The 16,831-nt window shown below is 43.1% G+C and overlaps 1 protein-coding gene across 1 annotated transcript in view; it reads left to right on the top strand.

Moving 5' to 3' along the window:
* fam135b (family with sequence similarity 135 member B) overlaps positions 1 to 16,831 on the top strand; it is a gene marked incomplete at both ends in the record, with an annotated part of 61,745 nt that overhangs the window by 20,531 nt on the left and 24,383 nt on the right. Inside the window, 4 exons of the mRNA XM_083772601.1 lie at positions 3,552 to 3,691; positions 8,153 to 8,223; positions 10,014 to 10,187; positions 12,740 to 12,872. Coding sequence (XP_083628727.1) covers positions 3,552 to 3,691; positions 8,153 to 8,223; positions 10,014 to 10,187; positions 12,740 to 12,872 — 518 coding nt within the window. The remainder of the gene's footprint in view (positions 1 to 3,551; positions 3,692 to 8,152; positions 8,224 to 10,013; positions 10,188 to 12,739; positions 12,873 to 16,831) is intronic.

Here is a 16,831-nt window from a genome sequence, read left to right as displayed (position 1 = left end):
GCGCATCTTTCAAACACGTGTCAGCGGGCGCCGCCATTAAGCTCGCGTAGCTCAATAGCTCACACTGCTGGCAGTGGGCTGTCTGTCTGCCTCTGTTATCAGCTGCAACCTGTGGAGAAGAAGCAGAGGGCGATGAGGAACAAGAGAGCGCGCGGGGGGGAAAGAGCACACTCAAAGGCCTCTCGCGGTGTCACAGCAGGGCCAGGAGATTGTGTCACTTTCGCTGTGAAAATGCTCTCCTCAGTGGTGGGCGACAGCGACAGGGCCAGCGGGACGTGCACTAAATGGTAGAGCACTGCTGGAAAGAAGAAGCACTCATCATGGATTAAGTCCTTTTGGACGGGAAACCCTTTTGGTGTTTTAAGCATTCCGTTCTACTTTAGCTATTTTTTTTTAATCGTGAAAATGTGGCACAAATATTTTAATATATATTTTTTCAGAGCGAACGTTTTTAACTCAAATCTTTACGTCCAACAACATATTTTCACATGGGGGTCGGCCAAATACATATAATTTTGGGCGTCCTCGACATGAAATATTGAGAACCACTGATATAGAAACATGAGGTTTTTCAGAAAAAAATATTTTTAATTAATTTCGAAGTCAGGTCTAAATGGGTTAAAGTTCTCTCTGCATTCCCCACACGACTGACTTCGGGCTATTTGTGATTCCACACAGAAGCCAGCATGTCCTCTATCATGGCAGTGCTTCTCAAACCGTTTCATGCCATGCATGCAAGGACCTCCCCCATCTGAAAAGAGTTTGTGCCAGGGAACACCCAGAAGTGAAGATTTATGTTAAACAAATTCAAGCTTATTCAAAATGTTCTAAACATTTTTGATTACTTTTCCCAGAACTTTTCACAAAAATGTGCAGATGTGTAGCCTACAAGCTTGGCACGAAGTGACACACTGTGACCTTGTAGACCTGCTATGTATTTATAATAGACAAAAAGTAAATGGATTAAGTTAAAAATGATTGTACGGTAACTATACTTTTGCTGGGGAACCACACCCCCACCATGGACACCACGTTTTAGAACTACATGGATTAAAGTGGATTCCACAGTAGGCTATTTCTGTCTTCTATGGAAGCCCCTCTTCTATGGAAGCATGTCCAGCATCAAAGGTTGCCTATAGAAGAACTGTCAACAGGCACATTTTGTCTCTTAGTTATTTTGCTACATGAGATTATTTGAATTGGTCACACTTGCAATTGAATACACGTTCCAGAAGCTTGTTCCATAAAACCCCAAGAATATTTCATGAAGGCAAAGGTTAAAAGTCTCAAACTGCAATTTCACGAAATTATTCTATGTACCGTGCTAATCGTTTGGGAAACAGAGTGCGAGCCTGTCTGCTGTTTCACAAATCTGACATTTTTCAATCGTGAGATTTCGTTTAGCTTCATTCCATGAGTACTGGGATTTTGTACTTAACGGTACTGTTTTTTTTTGTACTGTAACGGCTATACTCACTCCACAAATCCTTGAATTCATGGAAATTCATAAAGAATTGGAGCTGATTTAATGGGTTCATCTCTCCTGATTGGATGGAATTGATGCCCCGAGTTTGCAGTGAATGGCTACGTTTACATGAGCAGTTAAATCCCCTTTTCATTCCGAATAGAAGTTCAATCCTATTAAACGTTGTTATGTAAACACCTACAAAAACTTACATCCGAATGAAAACGCTCGATGCGATCTAAAAACCATTCCGATGTCACTGGCCGGATTACTCCGATGTTCAATGCGATTGAAAGAAAATTGGACTCATGTATACACTGCTTCGGATGTAAATTCATTCTGGTCTTTCTGATCATGCTCATTTCCATTGCGCTCCAACTCCAAGGCGCTCATAAGCCTCATATCCAAGGCGCGCCGAGGAGTTTGCACATAGAGCGCGTTATTTCGTGCATTTTGTGTGTGTGTGTGTGTGTGTGTGTGTGTGTGTGTTCAACGGTCTCTCTCTCACACTCTCTCTCTCTCAAAAATAACGAGCGACCCGATACAATAATAATCAGTGTGTTGCGTGCCCTGGCCGTGCTGTAGATAATAAAGTAGGCTACACATAAAAACGAGATGATCACCTTCCCAGCGGAGAAGGGGAGCCGCAGCAGGTGGGGAAAAAAAGACGGTAAACATAATATGTCCGTCCCTATCCAAGCAGCAGCCTCAGTCAAAACTACTGCGGAATGAAATGATGGGATTTCAAAGTGTCGTCTTTCGTCTGAAAGTCACAATGAATGAACTGCCTATATTTTATGTGTCCAACAGATGGCGTAGTTTCACGTGAATTAACATGTATCATGTCTTTTATCACTTCTCCATATAAACACTCATTCGGAATGACCATTTCCCATGTAAACTCGCGGCAAAAAACATTACATCGGATGTATTTTATTCGGAAGTATTTATTCGGAATGATCACCCTTCATGTAAACGTAGCCAGTGTCAAGGCCAAAAAAGATGTTGATGAATCAGTTTAGGCTGCCCCGAAGAGATGCTACTTTTTGGTCAAATCTGTCAAGATCATGATCAAGGTCAAGTTAACAGTTACAAAAGTAAATAATGGACCACACTGTACTGATACATTTTTGTTTCGTCCTCTTGTTTTAACCCATTTTGGGCGGGAAACCCTTTTGGTGTTTTAAGTGTTGCGTTATACTTTAGCTATTGAAAAATAGCAGATCTACAAGATCTACGAGCTTGTAGGTCTGCTATTTTTGAAAAGTTGCGAAAATGTGGTGCAAATCTTTGAATACATTTCAGAGCGAACGTTTTTAACTAAAATATTTGCTTCTGGGGGGTCCCTGGAACAACATATTTTGAGATGGCCCAATACAGATAATTCTGGGGGACATTAAAAAGGTTGAGCACAACTGACATAGAGAAACATGGGTTTTTCAGAAAACTATTAGGATTTAGAAGCCTTTTTTTATCGCCATAAGTCCAAGCTAAGTGATAGCTTTATTTGTATCCTTGTGTTTCCTTTGAAATGTGTTATTATATCCTATTGTTTTATCCTTTTGTTGTGTAAACTGATAAATTGGTTGTGCAATGTTTAACAATTGAATATTTGCACGTACTGTGCTACTCTGGTCTTTCAAATCTAATCTATTTAGAGAGAGTGCAAATAATTTGTTCCTTTATCTATTTAGGATAAAGGTTAGTTTTTAGCTTTCAGAATCAATATCAACGTTATTGTCACATCACACAATTACTTTTTCATGCAGCCTTTGCAGTTACAGACTTTGAATATAAATTGATAAAGGAAGAATAGAGAAGAAAGGAACAAAGAACAAGTCAAATTGCAGGAAGGTACAGGCAAATAAAAATATAACAAACATAAGGTGCATGATAAAAAAAGAAGAAGAAAAAGAAAACGATTTCATGTGCATCTGTATTAGGTCCAATAGTCTAGTACATTCTATTTTCTTTTATTATTTTTTATTATAATCCTTGACATGAAAAGGTTTTAGCAACGATGATATACAGTAGGCCTCAGGGCTTAATGGTTAAAGGTTCTTTCTGCTCTCTGTCCCACTTCTAGACGAGTGCAGCTTCAGCTCGCCGGGGGTCTACGACGGCACGGTGTTCAGCCGGATATTTCAGATCCTGTACAGGAATGAGGAGATTACGGTCAACGACTGCATGAACTTCAAAGTCCATCTGCTGCTGGACGGGGAGAAGGTGAGAGAGGCCACACGTGCTGAGAGTTCGGACATGTCCAAAACCTTGTGTTCCAGTTGATCCAATGTTAAAACCGTTTGGCCGCCAGGATTTATTAATAACTTTGATATAATTCACGCAAGCGTTTTCCCCCATTCAACCCTTATTTTGAAGAGCCAAAAATCTGCGACCGGATGTTATGCTGTGTGTGTGTGTGTGTGTGTGTGTGTGTGTGTGTGTGTGTGTGTGTGTGTGTGTGTGTGTGTGTGTGTTGTCGCATATCACTTCTGGTCTCCCACTGGATGATCAGAAAGGACTAAAGCTTGTTTTGACCATCAGGGACAAGGAATTGGAGATAAAGGCGATTGAAAGAAACAGATAGAACGGGCATGAGTGAGTGCACAATTCAAGATGGTGCACTCCAGTGTCATTGACAACACCAGCTAGCAGCCTGATGCTAACGTCAGTAGCATTAAGACTTGACCAATCAAAATCACTATAAAAGACCAATTGCCGAGGATCTCCGGCAATTGCGCTAAGCGTAGTATTTATTAATTGCCGGCAATGGCGTATAATGTGTTCATATTTATTCACAAGCGTTTTTTTTTATACTTTTCATTGGTTTCAACATTGATAAAACTCCACAGACGGCACTTGACCACTTGCACTTTCAAAATCATTCGAAAGTAATGAAAATAGCAGATCTACAAGTTCTCAACATCAACAGGCGCTCCTAAGCTGTGGAGCGATGCGATCGGTTTTCATATCAATAAACTTCGTCTTTTGGGTAAAACTTTGTCCTGGGCGATTGGGGTGTTAATAGCACAGACAGACTCTTCACATACTAGAGCATGTCTGAAATAAGTGTCAGAGCTGGAATCGACATGTAAATATGAAATAAATGCTTAAACAATGTTAGAGACCACAGAAGTGAACCTTTCAAGCCTGTTTTCTCAACTCGCTGTTTTGTGCAAGACATTACTCTATAAGCCATATCTCCAAAACTGGTGGGTCAAACTGAACAACCAATATGTCAATTTGAAGCTATGATTCCCTGAACGCAAACAAAATTTCTAATAAAAATCCAATGGCAGTCCCTCAGTCAACTTTTGTCACATATTTTGAGATGGGGTTCCGTGGCCGAATTCAAGTTTGGGGGGGGGTCTTTGACGTGGAAAGGTTTGAGCACCACTGATATACGGTAGCAACAACATACATTATGTGGGCCTTTAATGGGTCTTAATGGGTTGACCCATTAATGAGTAGAGGGAGGTGATTTGCACGTATACAGCTCCAGACTGACGGATGGGTCCTGTAAACACGCCAGGCAGCTTATTGATGAAGTGTGTTCAGTGCAGTGGTCCCACCGTGGCCCAGCGTGACCCCCTCCAATCCACTGGCTCTATATTCTCACTCCACCCCGGGTGCCGCCGGCCCACGCTCACCACATTGATCAAGTAAAGAGTAGCAGAACAACAATGTAAAAGGACTCCTCTTATTATAGCGAAAGGCCTGTTGTTTGGTTGCTTAGATTGGCTGTTTTTGAATTGCTGACAAAATATGGCGGGTAAGTGGCCTGACGTCGAAATTAAAAAATTAAAGTTTTCTAAATCATGACAATTTTCGGAAAGATTTGAGGCACATTTTAACGATTTTTCAAAAATTGCAGACCTACAAGTTCATAGCGCGCCACTCGGTGGCGCGCTATGAGCTTGTAGATCTGCTATTTTTCAATAGCTAAATTATAACATAATGTTTAAAACACCAAAAGGGGTTCCCGCCCAAAATGGGTTAACACCCTGAGCGCACAGGACGGAGTTCTCCGCCCTTTCAATTAGTAACGCCCAGCGCTCAGGTCGGAGATTGATCAAAAGGACGGAGATTATTGATATCAAAACCGATCGCATCGCTCCACAGGCTGGGAGTGTCTGTTGCGCAACACTCAATGTTATTTTCCGGTGGGACGTCATCAAAAATGTCCCCCCCCATTTTAGCCGACGAGATCTAAAATCTTAAAACGTCAATAACTCTTGATCTAAAATCATTCCGTCAAATTCTAAGAAAAGATTATGTGTCCCGTTAGAATTAATCATACCTGTTGTTGTCGATCGTCTCGAGAGTGTTTTGGCTACATCAAGCTACTTCAGCCACATCCGGGATAACATCCGGTCCGTCGCTAAATGTGCACCGCTGCTATAAATCGCTGGGCGCTATGATTTAATGGATTAAATAACCCCGGGTGTTCGGAGTGTTAATGTATGTTTTGGAATAACAATCAAAATATACAAAGTAACTAGTAATTCAACTTAAAGCTTTCAAACAACTCCAGTCAGTAGTAAGTATCAAAAGAAAGAAAGACAAATAAAGAAATACTCAAGTAAAGTACTGTATGCCTTAATCTTACATGTTCTTAGTTACTTTCCATGACTAGAGAGAAAATTGATCGATGGCGACAGAAACATTCCACAGGTTTGAGGGCTATAGAGTAAGCGTCCGTCTCACAGCTATTACTCACGCTTTGACATCACATTCTCTGGAATAATGTCTGTCGCTATGTGGCAAAATGTCACCAATGCCCACGCTGTGAGTTCAGAGCGTGCGTTGTCAGATGACGTGGATCCACACTCTTGGCCCCCACATTTATATTTCCGGCTGCGGACCGTGCAACCTGAATAGGTTTTGTGCCAAGGGACCCCGAGAAGAGAAGATTTCTGTTCACATTTCTGTTCAACATTTTCAAGATTATTTTTTTGAGCGGTGCCTAACCACTACCATTACGTAGCAATGTGTGTACTGTATGTATGTTCCTGTGTCTGTATGTCCGAGCACGGAAAGCTGCAACATGGTAACTCTGTCATTTCTCGATAATTTCGGACCCGGGAAGGGGCTCGACGGAACCGGGTCGACCCCCCCTGGGTGCGTTCCTGGGGGTCTGGATGTTCCAGTGTTAATTTACGAAAAAACGCAAGTTCGAGTATGGCGATAAGAGGTTTCTGCCCGACAGCAACAATATATAAAAAACATTCATAGCTCTGTGTTAACATCTTCCTCAGTTCTGTGTTCTGTTCTCTACTTTTGCATTCTGCTTATACGACCATTTACCCTGCCGTTTGTTGACAGCAGGCTCACAAAGTCTAATCTCACAGTTCGTAAGATGCTTTTTTTTTGCTCAAATCTAAAATGACACAGATGCTTTCCTGGTTTTAATGGGTTAAAATAAACTCCCAGAGCATTAAAAACATGCTCTGAGAAATGCTCGCGGCCCACCCATCTGAGCATTCGACGCGGCAGCCGTCGGATGGGTGGGTTCACGTCACGAACGCTTGCGAGTGCTTTTCCGAGATTTTGGAGAAAAGGTTGTGATGGGAACGGCTGCTTTAGACAATTTCATTAAATGTCAGGCATATCTGATTTCAGCCGTCATGCCGTTCGTCCCCAGGGCTCCTTGTCATTAACCTTCCAGAGGTTATCAGACTCCTCTCAGCCTACAGATTGGACAGATAAAAATAGACCTCTGTTTCCTAGCTGTGTGTGTGTGTGTGTGTGTGTGTGTGTGTGTGTGTGTGTGTGTGTGTGTGTGTGTGTGTGTGTGTGTGTGTGTGTGTGTGTGTGTGTGTGTGTGTGTGTGTGTGTGTGTGTGTCACATGTGTATAGCTCTACTCGATAAAGCATATCTTTGAGCAAGACGCTGAACCCACTAATTGCTCCCGATGTGCTGGTTGGTGCCTTGCATGGTTTCCTCCACCATCGTGGACGTGATGCTGAGGCGGCCCGATGAACGGCCGGCAGTAACTGCACTGAGCATGAATGTCTGTGACAGGCGCAAACGCATTTTTTTTGTGTTGTGACTGCTCTGGCTGACAGCCGTGTGTGTGTGTGTGTGTGTGTGTGTGTGTGTGTGTGTGTGTGTGTGTGTGTGTGTGTGTGTGTGTGTGTGTGTGTGTGTGTGTGTGTGTGTGTGTGTGTGTGTGTGTGTGTGTGTGTGTGTGTGTGTGTGTGAATGGGTGAATGGAATGCATAATCTGTGTAAAGCACTTTGGATAAAAGTGCTATATATACAGTAAATGCACCCTTTACCATTTAGGAAACGGTATAAGCTGCTCTTGTATGTGAGTATGTCTGCTCAGAGATCATGAGCAGGGTTTGGGGGGGGGGGGGGGGGTTGTGAAGCGGGACATTCTGCAGTTTGAGTACTTTTACTTTTAGTACTTTAAGTACATTTTGATACTTTTGTACTTTTACTCAAGTACGTTTTCAATTCCGTACTTTTACTTGTAACGGAGTAGTTCTAAATTGCAGTATTGGTACTTTTACTTAAGTAAAACAATTGAGTACTTTTTCCACCACTGCATTTACCCTGCCGTTTGTTGACAGCAGGTTCACAAGTCTCACAGCTCCTAAATTGCTCCAGTCCGGATTAGAGGGTCTGCTAAACTCCTCGATCGTAAATTGTAATTCTGCGTTGTTGTTGTTTTCATACAGGTCGAGGAGGCCATGAGCGAGGTGGACTTTCAGCTGAAGCTTGACCTGCATTTCACCGACAATGAGCAGCAGTGAGTTTGTTTTGGCCTCGTTTCATGGAGTTTAAAATGTCTGTTTGTGCACGCACACATGTCACTGTATCTGTGCATGTGTGAGAGAGAGAGAGAGAGAGAGAGAGAGAGAGAGAGAGAGAGAGAGAGAGAGAGAGGGAGGGAGAGAGAAAGAGACAGAGAGAGACAGAGAGAGAGAGAGAGAGAGAGAGAGAGAGAGAAGAGAGAGAGAGAGAGAGAGAGAGAGAGAGAGAGAGAGAGAGAGAGAGAGAGAGAGAGAGAGGGAGAGAGACAGAGACAGAGACAGAGAGAGAGAGAGAGGGAGAGAGACAGAGACAGAGACAGAGACAGAGACAGAGACAGAGACAGAGACAGAGATGCATATTCTAGTCAGCATCACTCCTACACTGCCGTGCAGTTCCAAATCGTCGCTGTCGAGTGGAAACCTCATTTGTCCGAAACCGTTACTTTTCAGGAAATTAAAAAAAAAAGTATGTGTGTTCCCAATGTAGTTATAATTTAGTCACAGGCTCTTGTTAATATTTTTATTCATTTGTAAAACCCACAGACAAAAAAAAAGAAACTAGCAAAAAAACAGATCTACAAGCTCACAACAACAACGCGTGGTGAGCTTGTAGATAATAATCGCAAGTAAATTATCACATTGACAGATCTGTTTGTTTTTGGCTTGTGTACAGAAGCTTACCTTGTTTGTTTTTTTTTAGCCTGTCCTGTTTAGTTAACCATTACAATAGATTTATGGGACGATATAGTTTTGCCGTCACCCCGATCTCTCACTCTCTCCTATACATTACCCAGGCTGGCGGAGATCTCTCACTCTCTCCTATACATCACCCAGGCTGGCGGAGATCTCTCACTCTCTCCTATACATTACCCAGGCTGGCGGAGATCTCTCACTCTCTCCTATACATTACCCAGGCTGGCGGAGATCTCTCACTCTCTCCTATACATCACCCAGGCTGGCGGAGATCTCTCACTCTCTCCTATACATTACCCAGGCTGGCGGAGATCTCTCACTCTCTCCTATACATTACCCAGGCTGGCGGAGATCTCTCACTCTCTCCTATACATTACCCAGGCTGGCGGAGATCTCTCACTCTCTCCTATACATTACCCAGGCTGGCGGAGATCTTTCACTCTCTCCTATAGGGTTCACCAAAATCTCCCGGAGGGGGCGTTAACATATGTGTCACGTGGTAGCAGCCGCCATGTTGGCAGGCATTTCTCGTTTGTTTACAGTCAGCGACCATCCGTGTGCGTTCTAATTTTTAAACACCAGAGGGAGTTCAACGAGCTCGTTCCTGGCGACAACACAGTGAGCCAACACCAGGATGGAAAGAAAAAACGTCGGCCTCGACATACCTTGCTTACAAGGACAAGCTTAACTTTGAGGAAAAGGAGCGTTACCTCAACAAAAGCAAGGATATTGACGGTCTCGACCCCTATGAACACACTGACTGAACAGAGGATTCGATCTTCTACCACCACTAATGCGACTACATTTAATGCTTGTCCTTGTAAGGTATGTCGAGGCCGACGTTTTTTCTTTCCTTCCTGGTGTTGGCTCACTGTGTTGTCGCCAGGAACGAGCTCGTTGAACTCCCTCTGGTGTTTAAAAATTAGAACGCACACGGATGGTCGCTGACTGTAAACAAACGAGAAATGCCTGCCAACATGGCGGCCGCTACCACGTGACACATATGTTAACGCCCCCTCCGGGAGATTTTGGTGGACCCTATACATCACCCAGGCTGGCGGAGATCTCTCACTCTCTCCTATACATTACCCAGGCTGGCGGAGATTGCGACCGTACCCCTGATCAGCAGTCGAACCCTGGGCCTCCACATCCACCCGCGGAGAGGTCTCCATCACCACGTCCCCGTGATGTTCGACTACTTCCACCTGTCTGTGATCTCCGTCTCCATCCATGCCTCACTGACTGCCTTACACCAGCCGCTAATGAGGTAGACCCTAGCCTAGCCGTGCATGATTCTCAATGTTTTTCTAATTTGCAAGGAACCCCTGTTTGACATGCATTAGGGTACACGGACCCCCGTTTGATACCATTACCATGGTTTTAGTCGACAAAATCAACACTGGTACAAGATAATGAAATATGGAGTCCACAACACTGGTATGGAATAACTCAGCTCCACTGGTTTATTAAGATCACTGGGATCTTCTTCAGGAACAGTGTGACATTGATCACATGCATTTAAATCAATATCAATACCACAATACATAGTAATTATGAATAAAATGTAATAGCAAGGTTAACAGAAGCAGTACAAAACTACAAATAGCATATATTGCAACAAAGACAAATCAATAAATAGAACTGAAATAAAATGGATTTTGCACAACCATAGATTTGTGAGACTATGATCTATGCATACCTGTAATGTAAATGACTATACAGTAATAACATAGCCCGGTCTCACACACACACACACACACACACACACACACACACACACACACACACACGCACACGCACACGCACACGCGCACACACACACACACACACACACACACACACACACACAGTAAAGTGGCTGCATTAGTGGCAATACAGTGAACAGTGAACAAGTGCAGTCATTTTATGTTTTAATACTACCACTCCCATAGTCATTAAAACATTATTGAACTTGACTGAATAATTGAGTCAGTATTGGCTAAACATCATTGCGTGGTTAAGAAGTCATTCACTGTAGAATTGTGTTTAGCATTAAAGCATTAGCAACTTCTTCTCAAGGGAATATACACTTATATACACTTATCAAATCAATCTGTGCTTTACCATAAGTGGCTGTCTGCCACTCCTGTATACCGTACTCTTTTGGACTCATATGTCCAAAACTGTTACTTTTCAGGATTCAAAATACAAAATTACAATATTTGAGCTTGTCGATATTGTCGATGTATTATTTTTTTGGCCCGGGACCTCATGAGAGAAGATTTGCGATAACATTAAAGTGGTCAAACTGATTTTAAACCCACTTTGACCAACCAACTGGGATAGAAATCCAGCAATCCCTGTGGACCATGAATGACCTTTGCATTGCACCAAACATTTTACAATGTCTGCTGCAAGCGCTTGGCAGCTTCTTGCTATTGGAATTGGCAGCTTGAATTGAGAGTGTGTTCTGCCTGCTGCTTGAACAATACAGAGTGCCAAACAATTATCTGATGAATCCACCTGGCAGGAATACCATAAAGTAAATGCTTGGTCATTCACTATGAAGATTACAGCTGGGCTTGATTGATTGTGTTAGACAGTGTCAGTGGCATATATGGTGGTGCAAAGTAACTATAAGTGCATTCACTCTCAAGTGCTGTACTTCAGTACAATTTAAGGTAGCTTACTTGAGTATTTCCATGTTTCAATTGTTCTAGTCCATTACCTCCTCTTATTCAACTACAAATATTTAGTTTAGTTACTTTACTTTGCAGATTTCTATTATCATCAGAAAACATTATATTAACCATATTATGTTATACTACTACTGCTATTTGAAAATAGCAGATGTACAAGCTCTCAATGCGTCCACATCTCGATGCGTTGTAGTTTGGCTATTTGACACATTTTTAAAACATTTGTGAAATCATATGCATAGTATTAGTAAGTACTTTTACTTTGCCAATAAGTGATTTGGGTGATTTGGAAAAACCCCCAGTCTGCCCGGGAACAAGATGCAGTGTGTGTGTGTGTGTGTGTGTGGGGGGGGGGGGGGCACAAAAGGCAGATATTTGAATTAAGTGAAATCACTGAATATACCTTTAACATTTGAATTACAGGCCTTTTACTTTTAACAGAGTACGTCTACATTGTGGTAACAAATCCAGTTTTTCTCCACCACTGTACAGCATCTATACCACGGTATTGGTGTGCCAGTCTGTTTCTGTACTGTACCTCTCCAGTGGTGGAAAGTAACTAAGTACATTTACTTTTACAGTACAATTTTGAGGTATTTGTACTTTACTTGAGTATTTCCAATTTCCAGTACTTTTTTCCTTCTACTCCACTACATCTCGGAGCCAAATTTGTACTTTTACTCCACTACAATTATTTGAAAACTTTTTGGCGATTTTAATTTTGATTAGAAAACATACATTAACCACTTCAACCCTATACATTTTGCCCATTTGAAAATAGCCGATCTACAAGCTCACAATGCATCGCGTTGCGACGCATTGTGAGCTTGTAGATCTGCTATTTTCAATAGACTTTGTACACATTTTGAAATTGTGAAGTGGGACATTCTGCAATATGAGCACTTTTACTTTTAGCACTTTAGGTACATTTTGATGCCAATACTTTCATACTTTTGCTCAAGTACATTTACAATTCCGTACTTTTACGAGTAGTTCTAAATTGCAGTATTGGTATACTTCTACTTAAGTAAAACAATTGAGTACTTTCTTTTCCCACCACTGTACACCTCTTCTTCTCACTTTATGGCGCTTGTTTCTTTCTCTGTATATGATCCTCTTTCTGTTCTTCCAACCTTTGCAGCTTTGCACGCACTGGGAAGGGCTCGTCGTGGCTGGGGAAGGGCTCTCCAGACGGCGCAGGGAGCGAGCCATCTGCCATGTCTGTAGAGAACCTTATGTTCGGCGCCGGCTACTGCAAGCCAGTCATCTCCGAGGTAACAGTCACTCATTCCTATAGGGCTGTCACCAAGGCATGAATGTGGCTTCATACGATAACGATATGATAATTACCTTTTGCCAGTCATCCTTCATTTCGCTGTGGTGGAATCTTGAGTTTATAATTAATTTTTTTACCCATTTAGGCCTGACCTAAATGGGTGGTTCTCAATATTTCATACCCCACAAATTATTATGTAATTGGCCGCCGACCCCCATCTGAAAATATGTTGTTCCAGGGACCCCCTCAGAAGCAAAGATTTGAGTTAAAAAAAATCGCTCTGAAAGAATATATATTCAAAGATTTGAGGCACATTTCACGATTTTTCAAAAATAGCAGACCTTCAAGTTCATAGCGCGGCACTCGGGTAAAGCATAACATAATGCTTAAAACACCAAAAGGGGTTCCCGCCCAAAATGGGTTAATAAACTTTATGTTTGGAAATGATACCATATAGTTAAGATCTGCTATTTTTGGTTAAAGAGACTTTGTTTATTGTTTTTAAAGAACACAGCAAGAACAGTGCAACTCACGTCCATTTTACTAAGTCTGAAAGTAGTTAAACTGAAGTGATAGACCGGTATGTTCTGCGACACTCCTGGACTTGCGTCACGGCACCCCAGGGTGCCACAGCACCCACTCTGAGAACCACCGGTCTAAACATCCGACTCCTCATCCGTTATGGCGGCCTGGTCGTCTCACGTCTCTTTCTCGCCCGACACCTGGTTTTATTGTCACGTTCTGGAGCTCATTTGGGAGGCCGACACACAGCGTTACAAAGCTATGTAATAAAGCAAAGGACACGCACAGTACACGTCACTGTCGAGGTCTGACAACTCCAGCTGGTAGATTAATTGCGCTGGAGGGAGGCAAACCGGAACCAAACGGTCGTTTGTAATGCACTGAAGTCAATGAATGCGAGGTGTGTGTTTATTCATACATAATAAACACTATTTCTGGCCCTTCTTTCTGGTCAAATTATCCATTAAGCACAATAAAAGAAGACATATCACACGTTGGTTTTTTTATGTGCATATTCATACCACTCTATTGAGGTATCTAAAGAACACAGAGTACGTTTCTGACTGTCCAGTATATGGGCTGTTCTGGTAACGTGCGCTTTTTGATATTTCAATAACATTATGTAACCAAAAATAAGCGTGTGATATTATGTCTTCTCTTATTCCCCTGAACCTATTGTCTTGACAAAGTCTCGCGATCATTTAAAAACATAGTTTATTCATAATAAGCTTCAGTCAGTTTTGCCTTCCCCAGGTGCTCCTATTTCTTCTCCATGCAGTGAACGCCTTATTGGTCACATGCAGGCTGACCTCAGGTCAGCACCAAACGTGGCCACGTATACCCAGAGGTGCCACACTCACCATAATGGCTGCAGTGCACTGTGCACCGGCCAACGGGGGCCAGCCATTATTACGATGTGCGTCTCTCATCCCCACTTCCTTCTGGCCGTCTGTCTCTCACGTTGTTTCCCGCAGGCTATGGCACGCTGGTGACGGGTTGTAAACATGCTGGTTGGTTGGGCTAGTTCCACGCCTCCCTCCTCCCTCCCTCCTCCCTCCCTTCCTTCCTTCCTTCCCCGCCACTCTCTCTCTCTCTCTCTCATGTCCATCACGTGTATCTCTCTGCCTCTGTCCCCGTGCAGGCGCGGCGCGTCACAGACAGAACGCTGTAAATCTTAACGAGAGCCCGGGTTTGCACCCCCTGACCGCCCCTCCCCCTACACCCGCTCTGAGGTTTCGTTTTTTTATTTTTAACGCTGCACCCCCGACCGGGCACTTTAATAAGAGCTGCGTTTAGCCACGCGGGAGAGCGCCGTTTGATCACAGTAATGAGTTCTCCTCTGATTCCGCCACGTAACACATAGCTGCAGGTGAAACCTGTATACACAAGCCATCTGTGGGCTCTCTTATAACTGTATTTATTCAGAGCCTTTAGTTTTTCTTCGTTTTCCTTTTTTTTTTACCTGCGGCTAAAGTACGTTTATCAGCACTTTCCCTTTAACACCATGGCATTTCCTTATAAGCCCTATTTGTGTTGTTGTTGCAAAATAGCACGCTGCGCTTTCCAGTGATATCAGCTGAATTTCAGCACTAGCTATATAGCCTCTCACAGAGAAGGTGGGATGCAATGTGCCACAGTCTTTATTCTGCTCGACTTGTACTTTCAAAGTCCAGGATGTGTTTGGGTTTGCACGCCCCCACTGTCTCTAACTATAACAGAGGTTGTCTGTACAATATGTCTACTGTACATACATATTGTATGTGTGTAAGTAAGTAAATAAACATGGAAACCAATGGTTCCCCTCGATCCATGTAGCCCATAGGGCAGGAGTCTATTGTATCTCCTGTTTCTGTAGCGTGTGGCGGATTGATGTACAAGTACACCCCCTGGGCATGACGCTATAGTATGTCGCAGGAACCCCCTGTCCTACCCTTGATGCTGAGTTCCCATTTTTATAGTCTTTGGTATAAATTGGATGTATTTATTTTATTTTTGTATCCCTCAAGGGATAAATCGTTCTGCTCGGGGTCAATGCACACATTAAAGACAAGGCAATACAATACATAAATACACCACAAATAAAACACCCAGCGTGACCCGACCTCCCAATCTCAGGGCGGACGCTTTAACAACAAGGCCACTGAGCTAGAACTGTATGTACAGTGTGTATGTATGTCCCTTCAAAAGTCGACCAATCATAGCGTCACTATGTGCATTAGTCACGACAAATGGAAGCACCTCCAACCAGGAAAACCTGACATGCCAGGTGAAGTTGACGTGAAAGTGAAACTCGTTGAAATATATAATATATTTTCTTTCCAACGACTTCCAAGTTGCACCATCATTATTATTGTGAAGCACTTTTGTTGTTATTGGTGAATTATGAAATATCACTATTTCCATTTCAATAACTGTAGATTTGACAGGGAGGCCACGCTGTTAGTTATAGTTCAATAACTTATTAGACTTCACTAGGTTGCTCTTTCTCAGGCCAAAAAATACAGATATTTGTGATTGTTTAGTTCTGAGTCATATATGGGACACACATGGCGAGTTTTGAGACTGTCCTGATGTAGCGTAGGAGGAAAAGAATAAGACGGGTTTATCAGACTGCTGGTTTATTGCGTCCTTCACACCCCGGGGGTATCATTATAACTGGCCCATGACATGCATGAACCTGTCACTCAAAACACCGGTACCTGTAACGCCCACCGAAGTACGGCGGCTCTACGCGGACAAACATAATCGTTTAGTCAAATGATCTACAGTCGCGTTGCGGGGGCAACAGTTCCAGCAGAGTGCTCCAGACTTCCCTTTCCTTCCCGAGGAAGGACCATCTGGTCCTTGGTCTGCCACGGACGGGGCCATGCAGTCAGTGGGGGACCTCCCTAGCTAGGGAGACACTTGGGAGGTATCCCTGCTAGATGCCCGCTGTCTCCTTTCCAAAGCGAAGGAGCAGCGACTCTACTTCGAGTCTCTTCTCACAAGTTATGCCAGAGACACAAATATTGTGTGACATACAGACAGACAGAGATTCCGTGAGTTATGCTAGGGTCACATTTTGAGTGACGGACAGACAGACAGACAGACAGACAGACAGACAGACAGACAGACAGACAGACAGACAGACAGACAGACAGACAGACAGACAGACAGGCACGCACGCACACACACACACACACACACACACACACACACACACACACACACACACACACACAGATATGTCTTGTGTGTTTTATGAAAGGAGAACAGTTTGAATGGATGCTATTTTCAGGAAAAGAAAAGAAAACAGCAGACAGGTGTAGGCGAGTGACTCGCTGTTTTTTTCTGCATGTCTTCTTCAGTCTGGCCTGTCTCTCTAGGCTTTCATAACAGTGGTTCTCAAGGACCCTCAGGGTTCATTGAGGGGACCGTTCTAAAAGAGAAACTCTG

The sequence above is a fragment of the Protomyctophum parallelum genome (genome assembly GCF_964188405.1).
Source record: "Protomyctophum parallelum genome assembly, chromosome: 1".
Lineage (NCBI taxonomy): Eukaryota > Metazoa > Chordata > Actinopteri > Myctophiformes > Myctophidae > Protomyctophum > Protomyctophum parallelum.
This window is presented reverse-complemented; position numbering and strand designations above follow the sequence as displayed.